This window comes from Geotrypetes seraphini, chromosome 6 (genome assembly GCF_902459505.1).
Source record: "Geotrypetes seraphini chromosome 6, aGeoSer1.1, whole genome shotgun sequence".
Lineage (NCBI taxonomy): Eukaryota > Metazoa > Chordata > Amphibia > Gymnophiona > Dermophiidae > Geotrypetes > Geotrypetes seraphini.
In genome coordinates this window covers 228,205,150-228,221,481 of record NC_047089.1, presented here as the reverse complement: position 1 = coordinate 228,221,481, position 16,332 = coordinate 228,205,150, and the positions used below count along the sequence as shown (strand labels likewise).

General features: G+C 48.1%; 1 protein-coding gene across 1 annotated transcript in view; it reads right to left on the bottom strand.

Annotated features, from left to right (window-relative positions):
• Positions 1–16,332, bottom strand: part of HUNK (hormonally up-regulated Neu-associated kinase) — a 119,743-nt gene that overhangs the window by 17,360 nt on the left and 86,051 nt on the right. Inside the window, exon 8 of the mRNA XM_033947489.1 lies at positions 4,930–5,098. Coding sequence (XP_033803380.1) covers positions 4,930–5,098 — 169 coding nt within the window. The remainder of the gene's footprint in view (positions 1–4,929; positions 5,099–16,332) is intronic.

Sequence of the window (16,332 nt, the reverse complement as noted above, 5' to 3'; positions counted from 1 at the left end):
TGAAATATTTACCTATGACGAAGACGATGGAGTTGTGTGTTGTTATTGTCAAGATGCCAAAGCAACTGGAAAATTCTCTACTAGAAAAATATGGGATGATGTTTGGAAACTGGACTTTCTGAAACGCCATCTATCAAGTAAATCTCATACCGACAGTATTAGGAAACTCAGAAGTAAAAATCCGAATTTAAGAGGGGGACTGGTTAACATGTTGCTTGAAAGCCCAACCATAAAAGAAAACAGGCAAATTAATAATGAACGGAAGCGTTCCAGTCCTGATGAAATTAAGGTTCTTGTCGACAGTGTTGTGCTGGCCATTAAGATGAATATCTCAATGCTCTCTGTTCAAGATATCAATGAGCACATGGCGAAGTATGTTAGTATACCTGATAGCTGGAGAAGCAAAAACTATGCGTTTGAATTACTTGGAATTATCAATGGCATCGTGCAAGATGATCGTATGGCAGACATTAAATTAACAACGTATCAAACGTTAACTGTTGATGAAAGCACAGACATTTCTGTCAACAAGTACTTAATACTCTACTTTAAGTATCGGCCAGTCAATTCAAATGAGTATAGGACATCATTTGGTGGGATGCTACAGTTGGAAGCATGTGATGCTACATCAATAGTAACAGCAATTAGGGAATTCTATAGGAAATATGAACTTGATCTGAATAAAATGGTTATGTTCACCTCTGATGGTGCCTCTGTTATGTTGGGCAAAATAGATGGTGTTGCAGCACAGCTGAGAAAAGACATTCCACATTTAGTGCAGCAACATTGTGTTGCACATCGGGAAGATTTGGGATTTTCTGATTCATGGAAAGAAGTAAAATTGATGAAAGAAGTAGAAACTGTTATGAGAACTGTGTACACGGTGTTCTGTCGGTCTTCTACTAAATGATGCAAGTTTCAAGAAATAGCAGCTGCATCTGAATGTGAATCAATTGCTTTCAGACCTCTGAATGAAGTGCGCTAGTTATCTAGACACTTTGCACTTAAAGCAATTATTCAAAATTATGACCCCTGTTAAAATATTTTGAAGAAGACAAAGATAATGATCCTATTGCAAAGTACTGCTATAAGAAGCTGAACAGTGAACAATTTCATATTACACTTGAAGTTTTGAATGATGTCTTATCAGAACTGGCTTCCTTAACCATGGCATTTCAGAAAAGTGGTTTGACACCATTGGAAGCTTATCATCTTGCACAGGGTAAATTGAACAAACTTCGAATGCAATACTTAGGCAACAAGGTTAAGTGGAGTGATAAAGTCAACAGTCTTCTTGACAACAGGATGAGGTCTGGAGAAAAAGTTTCAGTAGATACTAATTCCATATTAACCTTCATCAACATCCTATGTTTGCATCTGGGTGAAAGATTTCCTGAAAATGAAGTTGAGGAATGGTCTGCTTTTGACTGTACAGCAATATCACAATGCGACTTTGACTTCGAAAATGGACATATCAGATCTCTTTGTTTAAAGTATAAACAATTTCTTCCGGAGGACCCCCAGCCAGTCAGGTTGTCAAGATATCCCTAATGAATATGTATGAGAGAGATTTGCATACCTGTCACTTCCATTATATGCAAATCTTTCTCATGCATATTCATTAGGGATATCTTGAAAACCTGACTGGCTGAGGGTCCCCCAGGACAGGTTTGGGAACCACTGGTATAGGCCTACCATTTGACAGGCCTCAACTACATGTATAAGTTTTCTAGACAGCGGTTGAATATCATCTCTATCTGGATACATTTTCTCAGCCTTCTCTTGCTCCACCCTAAACCTGGCTCCTTCTTATAAAAATAGTATCGGGCTTCAGTCATAGTTTAAGCCTAACATAATCCATATAAGTTCTGAAATTACACAGACAGTGAAATTACATATTCGCCGGCCAGTGATAGAGCATTGAATATCATGCTAAAAAAGAATTCTGAGTCAAACTTAATTGGTGCTACTTGTCTCGTGACTCATTTAAATTTATTTTATTTATTCAATTTTCTACTACTACTACTACTACTATGAATTATTTCTATAGTGCTACCAGACGCACGCAGCGCTGTACAGAGTCACAAAGAGTAAGAAAACAGTCCCTGCTCTATACCGTTCTCCCAGGAGAGCTCAGAAGGAGCTCAGCCGACTCTGTTTTCAGTCGTCTAGATCATTTCTTTTTCCAGTTGTAATCCTTATGGTTCCCCTGAAAGTGGGTTGAATACCTTTTAGGACCCCTGAGGAAGGAGTGTGTTTTCGAAACACGGACCATGTTGAGTCCCGGTTTCCCACACAATTGGACCACAATCGGGAAACAAACTGTTCACTGTTCAAATTATAACTTGTTAACTGTATATTATGTATGTCAATCTGTGGTGAAAATCATTCTGAGCTCTTTGGGGAGAACGTGACAGAAAACGAATTAATAAATAAATGTCAACAGAACACGTCCCTAGCTAAACAAAGTAAGTTTTTTAAAAAAAAATTTCATTTGTACACTCATTAGATATGGCAGCTTTATTCACTGCAGTCATTAGATGAGACAGAGGTCTGCTTCTGTAATTAAGAGCTTTGTTGTATAGTAACATCCAAAGCACAGGGTTTGGCCAAAGAATGTGACCCTGGGCTTCCCCCGTCTCCAGTAAATCAAAGGCAGTGTGATAAGCGCAGCCTTGGGGGTTGATTACTTAAAGATGGTACAATCCAGGCTGCACTCGTACCCACACTGATCGGAGCTGGAGGGAGTTTTCTGAAAGCTGCAGGACTACACTTCTCCCTACGTATTCGCGGTTTCAGCATTCACAGTTTAGATTATTCACGGTTTTTAGCTTGCTGGCTCCTCCCCCCAAATTACATCAGCTTGCATAGAGAAATCACCGATTCCAAGCGTTTACAGAGAAAATCGCCGATTCCCAGCACTTTCTTGCTGCTCGCATCGACTTTGGCACTCTCTCTGATGTCACTTCCGGGACCTGTGCCTAGGCAGCGACATCCGAGAGAGCGTCGAAGCTGATGCGAGCAGCTACTTCGTGGATGCTTGCGCCGCAGATAAAAAGGTATGGGGAAGGGGAGCGTGCGTGTGGTGGGGGGGGGGGGACGAGGAGAGAGGCGCCACCGCCCTGGGCATCGCTCATCCCCGCTATGCCACTGGCAGCTGCCCAAAGATTTAAAAGTGCAGGTGGGTGGGATAGTCAGGAGCTGGTGAGAGGTGCCACAGGATTCTGCTGTCTAGAACAAAGCCCCTCGGGGCCATTTCCCAACAAAACGATGTTCCGCTGCCTATGGTTTGAACTGCGTGCAGAAATGGATAGGGAGCCAATAAAGGGACTTGAGGAGAGGGGTGATGTGAGCATAGCGACTCTGGCAGACTACAAGTCGTGCAGCAGAGTTTTGAACAGCTTGAGGGGGAGAGAGATGGTTTAGTGGAAGACCTGTGAGAAGCCAGTTGCAGTGGGCTGGGCGAGAGTGCGGATAAGGGTTTCGGTCGTGTGCTCAGAAAGGAGAGGCTGATATTTCTGCGCCGAAGAACAGGCGCAGGTGTGCGTCGGCTCTCATTTTTGTTCCAACCTGAGCACAAGGAGCCAAGCTTACTGCAAAACCTTTGCATGCATACATCGGGCTGGCTCCCCTCTATTTACGTGCAAGTTTTGCTTACTGCATTATCATGGTCACTGGAGATGCAGACATCCAGGTGAGGTTCTACTCACCGAGTTCTGGATCAGCCCCTATGTTAGCAAAGTATAACAAGCTAACGAGAACATTCAAGGAACAAGAGTTTTAAAGACGTGTAAAGATGAAAACGGAACAAGAACTAGAAGCAAAACTGAAAGGAAGCGAAGTGAGATCACAAAACAGTTTGCTGTCTGCTGAATGGGTGGCAAATAAATGGAATTAATATTAATAAAAGTTATACATATGATAGACCTACTCTTAAATTTCTCTTTCTCATAACATAAAGCCTGCTAAGCCTTACAGTTCTAAGCGGCTTACAAAAGAGTCAAGCTGTACAAAACCAGCACAAATATCATTAACCCCTCCCCCTTTTACAAAACTGCGGAAGTGGATTTTAGCACAGGCCAGCTCGCTGAATGCTCTGTGCTGTTTCTGATGCTCATAGGAACTACAATACTCCTCTGAATTTTGCGGGGGTTCCGTTCCAGGAACCCCTATGAATTTCGAAAGGCAGGGGAGGAAGGAGAGGGCAGCTGGAGTGCCGGCGGGTGAAGAAAATCACTCGCGGTCTGCTCCGACCGCCTCTTCCTATAGTTAAGTCGGGCTACACCAACCGGGAGCTGCTTTGACTCAAAGCTCCCGATTGGTGTAGCCCGATTTTATTACAGGAAGAGGCAGTCGGAGCAGACCATGAATGAGTGAGTCTGCGATTCGCGAACTGCGAATTCGCGGGGGAACACTGTATATGAGTGTCAGGAGAAGCACAGAGCATTCAGCGTGCCAGCTGGCGCTAAAAAACGCTTTTAAGGTTTTGTAAAAAGGGGGCGGGGTAAGTACAGTACTACATCACTGATTCCCCAGAAATTTAATAAATAAAACCGTTTTAAGATGCGCAAGTACGATAAAGTGCAAGGCAGAAACTCCCCTGTACTCCAGTTTACTTCAGATATTCTATATATTATCACAAAACATTGCTTATTTAGCAGAACACAAGTTTTTCTGTGTTCTGGAACCCAATCTGTTGACGCTCAAAATTAAAAACATGAATCAATCAAAGAACCCATCATCATTGGCACCCGTTTCAAAATGATTTCCACTGAACAAGCTCTTGCCACAGAAGAACATATTGCTGTCAGCTTTCCTTGACATTGTAATCTGTCTTCTAGAGAACTGACAGCCATGTGCATCCTGGAATTCAGAAACTTGGAAAGGAACTATTCTCTTTCAGATGCTCCCGTTACAAATCCTACTTACGCCAATGGAAAGCAGATAGCGTTGTAGCTTCTGGTTCAATAGGAAGTATACAGCAAGTGTTTGGCAGGCCCGGTTGGACAGGACAGTGTTAATCACGTCACTGTGTTTGTAGCCTAACTTCTCAGACATGTGGAGGACCACACTTTGGTTCAGGCTGTCAAGATGAATCCTAAAGAGAGAAGACAGAAAGAGGGGCAGAAAGATCCAGAGAGAGAAGGAGAAGGGGGAGAGAGAAAATTGTTCTTATTTGCAATTTTGTTTAAACAGTACTTTTTAAAGGATGTTGACATAATGTATATGGTCAAATATAAGTCGATCCGAATATAGCGAAGTTACTTACCTGTAACGGGAGTTCTCAGTGGACAGCAGGATAAGTCAGCCACACTTTTGGTGACGTCATCTACGTCCCCAATTCGGATTTGCTCTCCCAGAGCTCAGGTGAGGCTTTGGGAGCCTCATCTGAGCATGTGCAGGTAGCCCTATATATACCTGTGCTGTCCCTCATTTAATCCAGTGATTTCCATAGCTTGAGTCTTATTGCAGTGTCACCCCTTAGGGGAGGAGGGAGGGTCAGTGTGGCTGACTTATCCTGCTGTCCACGGAGAACTCCCGTTACAGGTAAGTAACTTCGCTTTCTCCATGGACAAGCAGTATAAGTCAGCCCCACTTTTGGTGACTCTCCAGCTGCGGGGGGCAGAGGGTGTAAGAGGACGGGGTCCCCATCAGGGGATGGTCCCCTCTGCGTCTCCGCTACCTTGCTGCGGTAGGGTGAGGCTGCATAAAGGTCAGGTGAGGGACAGAGATAAAAACCCCAATTACTGAGACCAGTCAGAGGTTATGTGTTGTAAACAATAGGAACTTTATTTTGGTCCTCAGAACTGGACCAACACTTTCTTTCTTACCAACATGGTAGAGTATGTATCTCAATAACAGATGCGATTATAACAAGTAACTGTGCAAATATGTGCTAACATGTGCAAACAGTGCAAAATGTGCCAACATGGCAGAATATAATCTGCTGACAGTCTGTTCTATCTGATTTGGCTAATAGTTCTGATCAGCTAGTTCAGGTGTTGGTGTCCTTTGCTGTGTCTGTTTTGGTCACCAATCGTAATATGTTGAGGCCAAAGTCATTGGAGGTCTGCATTGGGCGATCCAGGCAATAGTGTCTGGTGAAGGTGTGTGGGGTAGACCATGTGGCTGCTCTGCAAATGTCCTGGAGTGGCGTGTTGCTGAGGTTTGCCAGTGTAGCGGCCATGGCTCTTAGTTGGTGTGCTGTGGCCTTTTCTTCAAGGGACGTTCCCTCCTGCTCGTAGCAGAAGGCGATGCAGTTTGAGATCCAGTTGGAAATAGTGCGTTTTCCCACTGGTGATCCTGGTTTGTTGGGATCAAAGGAGACGAACGGTTGTACTGCCTTTCGCCAGGATTGTGTTTGTTGAATGTATAGGCGGAGTGCACGGGTGCAGTCCAAAGTGTGTAGGAGTTGTTCCGTGCTGTTGTTATGTGGTCCCGGGTAGAAGGAGGGAAGTACTATTGTTTGGTTTATGTGGAAAGGTGAGACTACCTTTGGTAGGAACTTTGGGTGAGTTCTCAGCACTGCATGATCATGAAGGATCTGTGTGTATGGTGGGTATGTCACCAGGGCTTGTAGCTCGCTAATGCGTCTTGCTGATGTGATGGCGATGAGAAAAACTACTTTCCAGGTGAGGAATTTGATTGGCGCCTCCTCCAAAGGCTCGAAGGGGTGCACTGTTAGCCTGTGGAGGATGATGCCCAGGTCCCATGCGGGCGGCGGACCGGGGGGTGCAGGTTTGTAAGCCCTTTCATGAACTTGGACACTAGCGGGTGTGTGGCTAGGGTCCTGTCTTCGATGCAGCTGTGGAACGCTGATATAGCGCTCAGGTGGACCCGTATGGAGGATGTTCTGAGGCCCGTCTTGGATAGGTTAAGTAGGTATTAGAGTACAGTTGGGACCTGGCAGTTCAGTGGGTCTTCTCCTTTCGAAACACACCATATGTGGAATCTTTTCCACTTGAGCCTGTATGATTTTCTAGTGGACGGGTGTCTGGCTGCTAGTAGTACCTCAGTCACCCCTGTTGACATGTGGAAAGGGTCCAGGATTAGCCTTTCAACATCCATGCTGTAAGTGCTAGAGTTTTCAGACTGGGATGCAGAGTTTGTCCCTGGTCCTGGGTGATCAGGTCCAGTCGCAGTGGTAGGCTGATCGGCGGCTGTGTCGCCAGCCGATGTAGGAAGGGGAACCACACTTGTCTCGGCCAGTAGGGCGCGATGAAGATCACTGAGGCTTCCTCTTGCCTGATCTTCTGGAGCACTCTGTGGATAAGTGGCATGGGGGGAAAGGCGTAGAGTAGGTGTTTTCCCCAATGTATGGCAAAAGCGTCCCTGGTTTGACTGTATTGTGCTGGTCTTTTGGAGCAGAATTGTGGGCACTTTATGTTGTCCTTCGTTGCAAAGAGGTCTCTTGTTGGGAGGCCCCACTTGTGGAAGAGTTCCTGGGTTACTTCCGGGTGGAGGGACCATTCGCGGGGGTCCAGCTTTCTGCTGAGGCTGTCCGCCAGGGCATTGTTCTGGCCCAGGAGGTAGGTGGCCTGGATGAGAGTGTTGATTGCTAAAGCGAATGTCCAGATTTTGTGGGCCTCTCTGCAGAGGGTGAGTGAGCCCGTGCCTCCCTGCTTGTTGATATAGAACATTGCCACCTGGTTGTCTGTCTGAATCAGTAAGGTCTTGTTGGAGATCCAGGGGGCAAAGGCTTGTAGGGCATTCCCAATTGCCCTGAGTTCTAGCAGGTTGATGTGTTGTTTGACCTCGGATGGGGACCAGGGGCCCTTGGTTCTCAGGTGGAGGAGATGGGCTCCCCACCCCTGCTTTGAGGCATCTGTGGTGAGTGTCAGTTGGTGTTGTGGCTGCTGGAAGAGCCTGCCCTTGAACAAATTCTGCTGCTATGTCCACCACTTGAGGCTGTTGCAGATTTTCTGGTCCATTATGACTCTGTGTGACAGAGGTTGTGTGTGTTGGTTCCAATTTTTTCTGAGGAACCATTGCAGGGGTCGCATGTGGAGCTTGGCAAGCGGGACGACGTGTATGGTGGCAGCTTGATGGCCCAGGAGACGTAGTATCGTTCTGGCTGCGACTGTACGTGTCTCTGATATACTCTGAGTTAGTTTTCGTATTGCTGTTCCCCTTGAGTGGGGTAGGAAGGCTGCGTTCTGGGGTGTGCAAATTCTTGCCCCTATAAACTCTATTGATTGTGTTGGTTGTATTATGGATTTTTTGATGTTTATGAGGAAACCCAGGGATTGCAGGAGTGACATCGTTGTCTTTACTGCTGTTGCTGTTGCCTGGGCCGATGGACCCACCAGTAGCCAGTCGTCCAGGTAGGGGAACACGCATATGGCGCTCTTGCGGAGGTGGGCCGCTGCTACGGCTACACATTTTGTAAAGACTCTCGGTGCGGATGAGAGTCCGAAGGGCAGGACCCGGTATTGGAAGTGCTGGTTTAGGGTCCTGAATCGTAGAAATTTTCTTTGGGAGTGATGCATAGGGATGTGGGAATATGCATCTTGAAGGTCCAGGGAGGCCAGCCAGTCGTCTTTTTGAATTAATGGTAGGATTGTCCCTAGGGAGTGCATCCGAAATTTTTCCCTGACTAAGTGCTCGTTCAGGCCTCGTAGGTCTAGGATGGGTTTGAACCCTCCCGTCTTCTTGGGGATGAGAAAATAACGTGAGTAGAATCCCTGGTTGTGCTGTGAACTGGGTACTGGCTCTATTGCTCTCGCTTGGAGGAGAGCTTTTATTTCTCTGGAGATGAGTTCTGGCTGCGGTTCCCTGTAGTTTCTTTTTGGTGGGTTGGATGGTGGGTGGGTGCGGAATCTGATGCGGTATCCATTTTTTGTGATTCGCAGCACCCATTTGTCTTTGGTTATCCTCTCCCAGGCCTTGTGGAAAAGGGAGAGGTGGCCCCCTACTGGGGTGGGGGGCGTTGTTGATGAGTCAAAAACTGGGCCCCGCTTTCGTGCCGGTAGAAGTGGCTGGCTTGTGTTGTTTTCGTTCCCTCTGGCGCTGCCTTTGCTGGTAAGGGGCGCTGGGTTGATGTGCTTTCTGTCTGTGTGGCGGCCATCTGGTCTGGCTGTCATACCGCCTTCCATTGGTGTTCTGTCGGCGATACTGGTTGATGTGCCGTCTTATTGTTGCGGCTTTTACCAGGCCATCTGAGGAGAGGGTTTGGAGAGTAGTGCAATGCTCCTTCATTTTGTCCACTGCTTCCGTCACTTTGTCTCCGAATAAGTTCTCCCCTGAGCATGGCGCGTCTGCAATACACTCATGGGTGTCCTCTCGGAGTCCCGAGGCTCGTAGCCATGCCAGGCGTCTGGCTGCTATGGCTACTCCAGCTGTGCGGGTCGAGGTTTCGAATGCGTCGAAGGTCACTCTTATCATATGTTTTCCGCATTCTTCCATGTCCTGCAGTATGGGAGCTATGCAGGCTTTTCCCTCCGGGTGTAGAGTGTCCAGGGTTTCCTCTACTCTCCTCCGGAGGGCATCGTTATACAGGGTAAGGTGGAATAAGTGGGTATCAATTTTTGCATTGAGCATGGAGCCATGGTAGACCTTTTTTGCAGTGGAATCCAGGGTCCTGGGTTCCTTGCCCGGGGGATCGTTGGCATGAGGGCGGTTGCTCTTCGCTTTTTTGAGTGCAGATTCCACTATAATAGAATGGTGAGGGAGCTGTGGTTTGTCAAAGCCTGGTGCCTCACTGATCTGGTATTTTTGGTCCAGTTTCTTGGACACAGCGGTGCCTGACATTGGGGTCTTCCAGATCTCGTCCCGGCGATCTAGTAGCAACTTGTGGGCTGGTAGTATCGCTGTGGCCTTTTGCACTTGCAGGTATTTTAGCAGTCCCGGCACTTCGTTTGTCGCCTCTCGCTCCGGTGTTGGAGCAAGTGCTAGGCGGGTGGCCACCTTCTGGAGGAACTTGGGATAGGTGAGGTCTTCTGCGGGAGTGTCAGATTGTGCTGTCCCATTTGCAGGTTCAGTGTCTGGAGTCTCCCCAGTTGCTGATGCATGTGGGCTGCTTTTTGTTGAGGCATAGCTTGGCTGGTAGCACTCACTCTGGTCGGAGGCGTAACCGCCTGTGGTCAGTGAGTGAGATGCCGCTGTCTGTGCTCCATGCCTCCCTGCCGGTGATGGTTGCCGCACTTGTTCTGCATTTTGTGCTGGACTTCCCGTCAGCTGTTGTGAGATGAATCTTCTGAATAGATTAAATAGTTGTTGGTGGTCCATGGTGGCGGCTGGTTGGTCAGGGGCACTGGCGCTGTGTTGGTGGGACCTGCCCCTGCTTCTGGCTCCGTGGTGGTGTCTGTGCCGTCTCGGTGAGACTGAAGAGGCAGAGGAGGAGGAGGTGGAGGAAGACGATGAAGTTGTCCTGTATCGTTTCCTTCTTTTTCCCTGTTTGAAGCTTTGGTGATTGTTGTTTTTTGCATCTTGGCTGGTTTGCTGGGCAGAGTCAGTGCTCATGCTTGAAAAAGCACTGTCTTTAGGCTGTGCAGCTTTTAGGTGTAGCTGTGCCTTTAAGGGGGCGGATCCCGACGTGCTGACGTCATCGGGAGCTGGAATCGGAGCAGAGAGTGATCTCGGGCTGCAGGCAACATGGCGCCGTGCTGTATCGAAGCATGGCACTGTCGGCTGTCGGAGCACTGGGGCAAGCAGGCGGAGGGGATAGGAGACCCTCGGCCGCTGCCATTATGGATTCTGCTCCTGCGGGTGGCCCGATCCTTGGGGCAGCCATCGGGGGGGCTCTCGGCAGGCCCGACAGTGGCCCGATCCTCTGGGCAGCCATCGAGGAGACCTTCGGTGAGCCGGAAGGTGGCCCGATCCTCGGGGCAGCTGGTGGGGATGCTTTTAGCAGTCCGGACAGCTTCAGGAGCAGTCTGCCTTGCCGTTGCTGATCGTTTTCAGGCTGCAGGTGAGTCGGGTCTGTGGCTGGGAGTCCCGGGGAAGCTCTTGCTGGAGTCGGGTGTGCCGGAGGGGTTTTTGTATTTTGCTGGGTTTTTTCCTTCCTCCTTTGCTCTTCTCCCGAGTTCTGTAGAGAATGGAGCCGGTTTCTTCGAGCCCTCGGGGACATTTTTAGGCACTGAGGGCAGGCAGTCATGAGGTGAGCCTCCCCAAGGCAACGGACACACACCTCGTGGGGGTCCGTAGAGCTCATTTTTCTTTTGCAGTCTGGGCATTTCTTGAATCCAGGTTTTGCTGCTGGTTTTTCTGTTCTTTCTGCCATCGTTTTCTCTTCTTTTTTTTTTTTTTTTGGATGGAGAGCGTGATCCGTCCGTGAGGGCGGATGAACTAAACTGGATTAAATGAGGGACAGCACAGGTATATATAGGGCTACCTGCACATGCTCAGATGAGGCTCCCAAAGCCTCACCTGAGCTCTGGGAGAGCAAATCCGAATTGGGGACGTAGATGACATCACCAAAAGTGGGGCTGACTTATACTGCTTGTCCATGGAGAAAAGTCGAGACCCCCATTCTCCCCCAAAAGGAGGAAAAATGGTTGACTCAAATATAAGACAGGGGCTTAATATTCAAGTGCTATGCCCTTCTAGGATCTGCACCCAGTATCCCCTCCCTCAAGCCCTCCCCTCCCAGGTTCTGCAACCAGCCATCTTCCCTTCCTTACCAGGCTCTGTACCCAGACTCCCTCCCTATCCTACCAGGCTCTGTACCTAGCCCCCCTCACTCCTTGCCAGGCTCTATATCCACCCTGCCTCACCTTCCTACCTCTGGTGGTCTAGTGGTAGGCTGGGATAGGAGGGATACTTCTTGTCTTCCATCCTGGCCATCTGGTGGAGGCCATTCAGAGAGCAGCACCCGGGCCGAGCAGGAAGAGCAAGGCCTTGTCGGGTGCGACGCTGGCCGCCAAAAAGGAACGGGGACGGAGAGGCTCAGCATGGGGCAGGGCACAGAAAGATCACTCCTGCCTCGTACCGCTGGACCACCAGGGATTAAAAATGGCAGGTAAGCACGCACCGGAGGTGGGGGTGAGGGTGGGGGGGTAAAAAAAAAGTTAGACGGCCGGGACAGGAGACAGGAGGCATCTCTCCTGTCCCAGCCTACTGTATCGTCTGGGAAGGAGTCGGGTTGATGACCCAAATATAGGATGAGATCCCTATTGTTGGGCCATTTTTTTGGGCCCCAAAATCTCATCCTATATTTGAGTATATACGGTGCACTGAAATGCACTTTCGTTATTTATGGAGAACAATTGTCAAGTCAATTACCCAGGTAAATGCCAATTTATCCATGTAAAAGAACGTTTTGTAAGCTGCCCATTCTTTACTCAGAGTTCCTTGACATACAGTAAGTACTTTTGGCCAGCTTAGGTGAAGACTTCCTGTTTAGTCTGGGAATGGAAAATAATGGACTAATACATTGCATTAAAAAATCTGCACACATTTTTTTCATCCTCGGAAAATGCTCCCATGAGCTGCGCCCAACGCGTTTCACCTGTGTGGCTTCTTCAGGGGCATATAACTAACTGAAGTTAAAAACTGCTTTTTTGCCACCAGTAGTGACTAACGCTTTTCAAACAAGAAGATGTCCAGCAAGAAGCATGTAGAGTCCTGGGGGGGGAGGGGAGGGGGTATTGTTGTTAGTGTCAAAAAACCCCCACCCCCAACTATCAGTAAAGTATCCGACATAGTTTTAAACATAAGGAAATTCTGGCCAGACTGCACTTACACCCTTAGGTCAAATTACATAAAACCAAAAGAAATGGTAGTCAAAAGAGCTAAACTGGGGAGGTAATTGTACACATCAACATATGACCGTGTTAAGTTTTAGTACAAAAGGAAGTGGGAACGGAGAATGAACACTCCATTGAAGATCACTGATGTAAAACCAACTTGTTTATTTCATAAAAGGACACAAGCAGAAGCTGTGGACTCGACACAGCACTGAGGAACATCTGCATCAGGGGTCACTATGGCCATATATGTTCACAGATGACAGGTCTGGGATAAAACAAAGCTCAGTCCAACTAACATGCCAGAGTAACCAAAATCACTGAAAAGCTACGGACCGAGTGACCCCTGATGCAGGTGTTCCTCAGACGCCGAAACACAGTGCTGTGTCGAGTCCACAGCTCCTGCTTGTGTCTTTTTCTGAACTAAACAAGTTGGTTTTACATCAGTGATCTTCAGTGGAGTGCTCATTTTCCGTTCCCACTTCCTTTGTACTGTTTTATACCTGTGGGTTCTCTGTCCTGTTGGACTTTTTGGTGTTAAGTTTTAAACATACGTAAATAAATATCGGTCCATATGACATATCCAGTTGTGAGGCCTTTCAAACTCATGGTCATAGATTGACGTGTACAGATACCTCCCCACTTTCTTCCACTTGTCTGGTTTTTACTGTGGGGATGTTGATTCTGGTTTTTTACATAACAGAGAAAAACCCCTCCGCAGGGGGTGCGCACAGTCCTATTAATGGCCACTGTGAGGTTTTGGAAGCTAGTTCTCCCCTCTCGAATGGTGGATAGAGCTTTAGCCCCCTGTGAGGAAACTTCCCCATCTATTTCAGAGTCTTGTTTGGCCTGAATGCCTTCCTAGGGCTGACCTTATTCCAGCACTGCTCTGGTCTGCAGATTCAGCTTATCCCCTCCTCCCAGGCTACAGAGTGAGTCTAGCCTGGGAGGAGGGGATAAGCTGAATTACTAGGTTATTACTAGGTTATTACCAGGTTATTACTAGTTAGTAGTAAGGGTTTTTTTCTTTGGACGTCAGTCTATCCTTGCTCTCATGCTGAGGAATGCAAACAAAATGGTATGGGGTGTGCAGCAAAAGATATATGAGTAGAGACTTGAAAACCTGACTATTTATACCTCCAAGGAAAAGAGGGACACGGGAAGATAAGTACTTAAATAATAATAATAATACATTTTCTTGTATACCATACCACCCCACCAGCAGTTCTAGGCGGTTCACAACAGAGAAACTGAGACATTTCAATTAAGAAATACAATATCCAAAAACTCACTATTATAAGTTCAACATCAGTTTAAAAAATACATTAAAATACAGAGCTAATAAAAAACACCATCTTAAATATGTAGTTTTAGATCAATATTCTTGTTTATCAAATAAGTAAGTTCTCAGTAATTTCCTAAATGTAAGATAAGAACAGGCTTGGACATTAAGGAACAAAAGAACCTTTTCCAACAAAAGGAAAACAGTAAAACCAGAGGACATGAACTAAAACTGAAAGAAGTTGAACTTAAGAAATTCTTTTTCACAAAGAGGGAATTGGATACTTGGAATACCTTTCTGGTGGAGGTAGTGGCGACAGAAACGGTGACAAAATTCAAAAAAGCATAGGATAAACACAAAGGAACCTTATTTAGTATGAGCGCAGAATCAAAGCATAGAACATTTTCCACTCAAAGCAAAGCATAAATAACTTTCACACTTCAATAAAGCCTAGGGTTACCAGATTTTACATACGTAAAATCTGGACCGATAGACCCGCCCCGGTTACGCCCATACCACGCCCCAGCCTCACCCACTAGCCCCCGCCCCCCTCAGCCTGCTTGTCGGTTGGTCGGGCATCCGCACTTGCGACGTGATGACATCACGCACACGTGATGTCACTGCATTGCATCAACGCATGCGCGGATGCCTCTCCCGATGCAATATGCTTTTCAAAACTCTAGCCGCCACCCCCCTCAGCCTGCTTGTCGGTTGGTCGGGCATCTGCACTTGCGACGTGATGACATCACGCACACGTGATGTCACCGCGTTGCATCCACGCATGCGCGGACGCCCCTCCCAATGCTTTTCAAAACTCTAGCCCCCGCCCCCCTCAGCCTGCTTGTCGGTTGGTCGGGCATCTGCACTTGCGACGTGATGACATCACGCACATGTGATGTCACCGCGTTGCATCCACGCATGCGCGGACGCCCCTCCTGATGCTTTTCAAAACTCTAGCCCCGCCCCCCTCAGCCTGCTTGTCTGTTGGTCAGGCATCCGCACTTGCGACGTGATGACATCACGCACACGTGATGTCACCACATTGCATCCACGCATGCGCGGACGCCTCTCCCGATGCTTTTCAAAACTCTAGCCCCGCCCCCCTCAGCCTGCTTGTCTGTTGGTCAGGCATCCGCACTTGCGACGTGATGACATCACGCACACGTGATGTCACCACATTGCATCCACGCATGCGCGGACGCCTCTCCCGATGCTTTTCAAAACTCTAGCCCCCGCCCCCCTCAGCCTGCTTGTCGGTTGGTCGGGCATCCGCACTTGCGATCTGATGACATCACGCACACGTGATGTCACCACGTTGCATCCACGCATGCGCGGACGCCCCTCCCGATGCTTTTCAAAACTCTAGCCCCCGCCCCCCTCAGCCTGCTTGTCGGTTGGTCGGGCATCCGCACTTGCTACGTGATGACATCACGCACACATGATGTCACCGCGTTGCATCCACGCATGTGCGGATGCCCCTCCCAATGCAATATGCTTTTCAAAACTCGGACAAAGTGGCGGGTTTTGAAAAGCGGCATCTGGACGCCCGAACATGCCCTCTAAAAAGAGGGCATGCCCAGGTAAATCTGGACGTCAGGTAACCCTAATACAGCCTAGAGGGGGGGTAACCTGCACAGAGTAGCAGTAATAACCCTGACCACCTTACTGGCCAGACTAGATGGGCCATGCTGGTCTCTATCTGTCATCCTTTACTATATTTGCACGTGATACAGTAGATGAGACTTGTCAGATCCGTGAGCGTGTGCTGGTTTGTGACACTCCTGCTAACCCAATTGCTCCCAGAAGCCGAAGGCATAACTGTTTAACCACGACAACATAATGATTTTGTGCAGTACTCAGGGGAGAGGGGGAGAGTGTTCTCATAAAGAACTCCCTGAAATTGTCAGTTGCTGAATTATGCAGTGGCTCAAGCTCAGCTCTTTTTTCTCTGTCAAGCCTGCCAGGCATCCAGATGAAACCCTGGGTCCAGTGGCGTGGCAAGGGAAACGACCCTGGGCACCGACATACGTAGCAAGGACTCCCGGCATCCCTCCTCTTCCCTGGTGATAGGTGGTCTTTTAAAACTGCATTCCCCGGTACCTCTTAAATCCTTCTATTCTTCACCGGCAGAGAACAGGGACTCCTACTCACTGCTCACGCCGGCCCCAAGACCTCCCTCTGACCTAACTTCCTGGTTGCATGACCTAGAAGTTACATCACAGGGAAAGCTCAAGCTGGTTCAAGCAGCAGGTAGGAGCCCCTGCTTGCTGCCAGTGAAGAATAGAAGGGTTTAAGAGGGGGTGGAAGAGTGCAGTTAAGAGACCCCCATCATCGAGGGGGGGGAGGGAAGCAGGACAACATCTT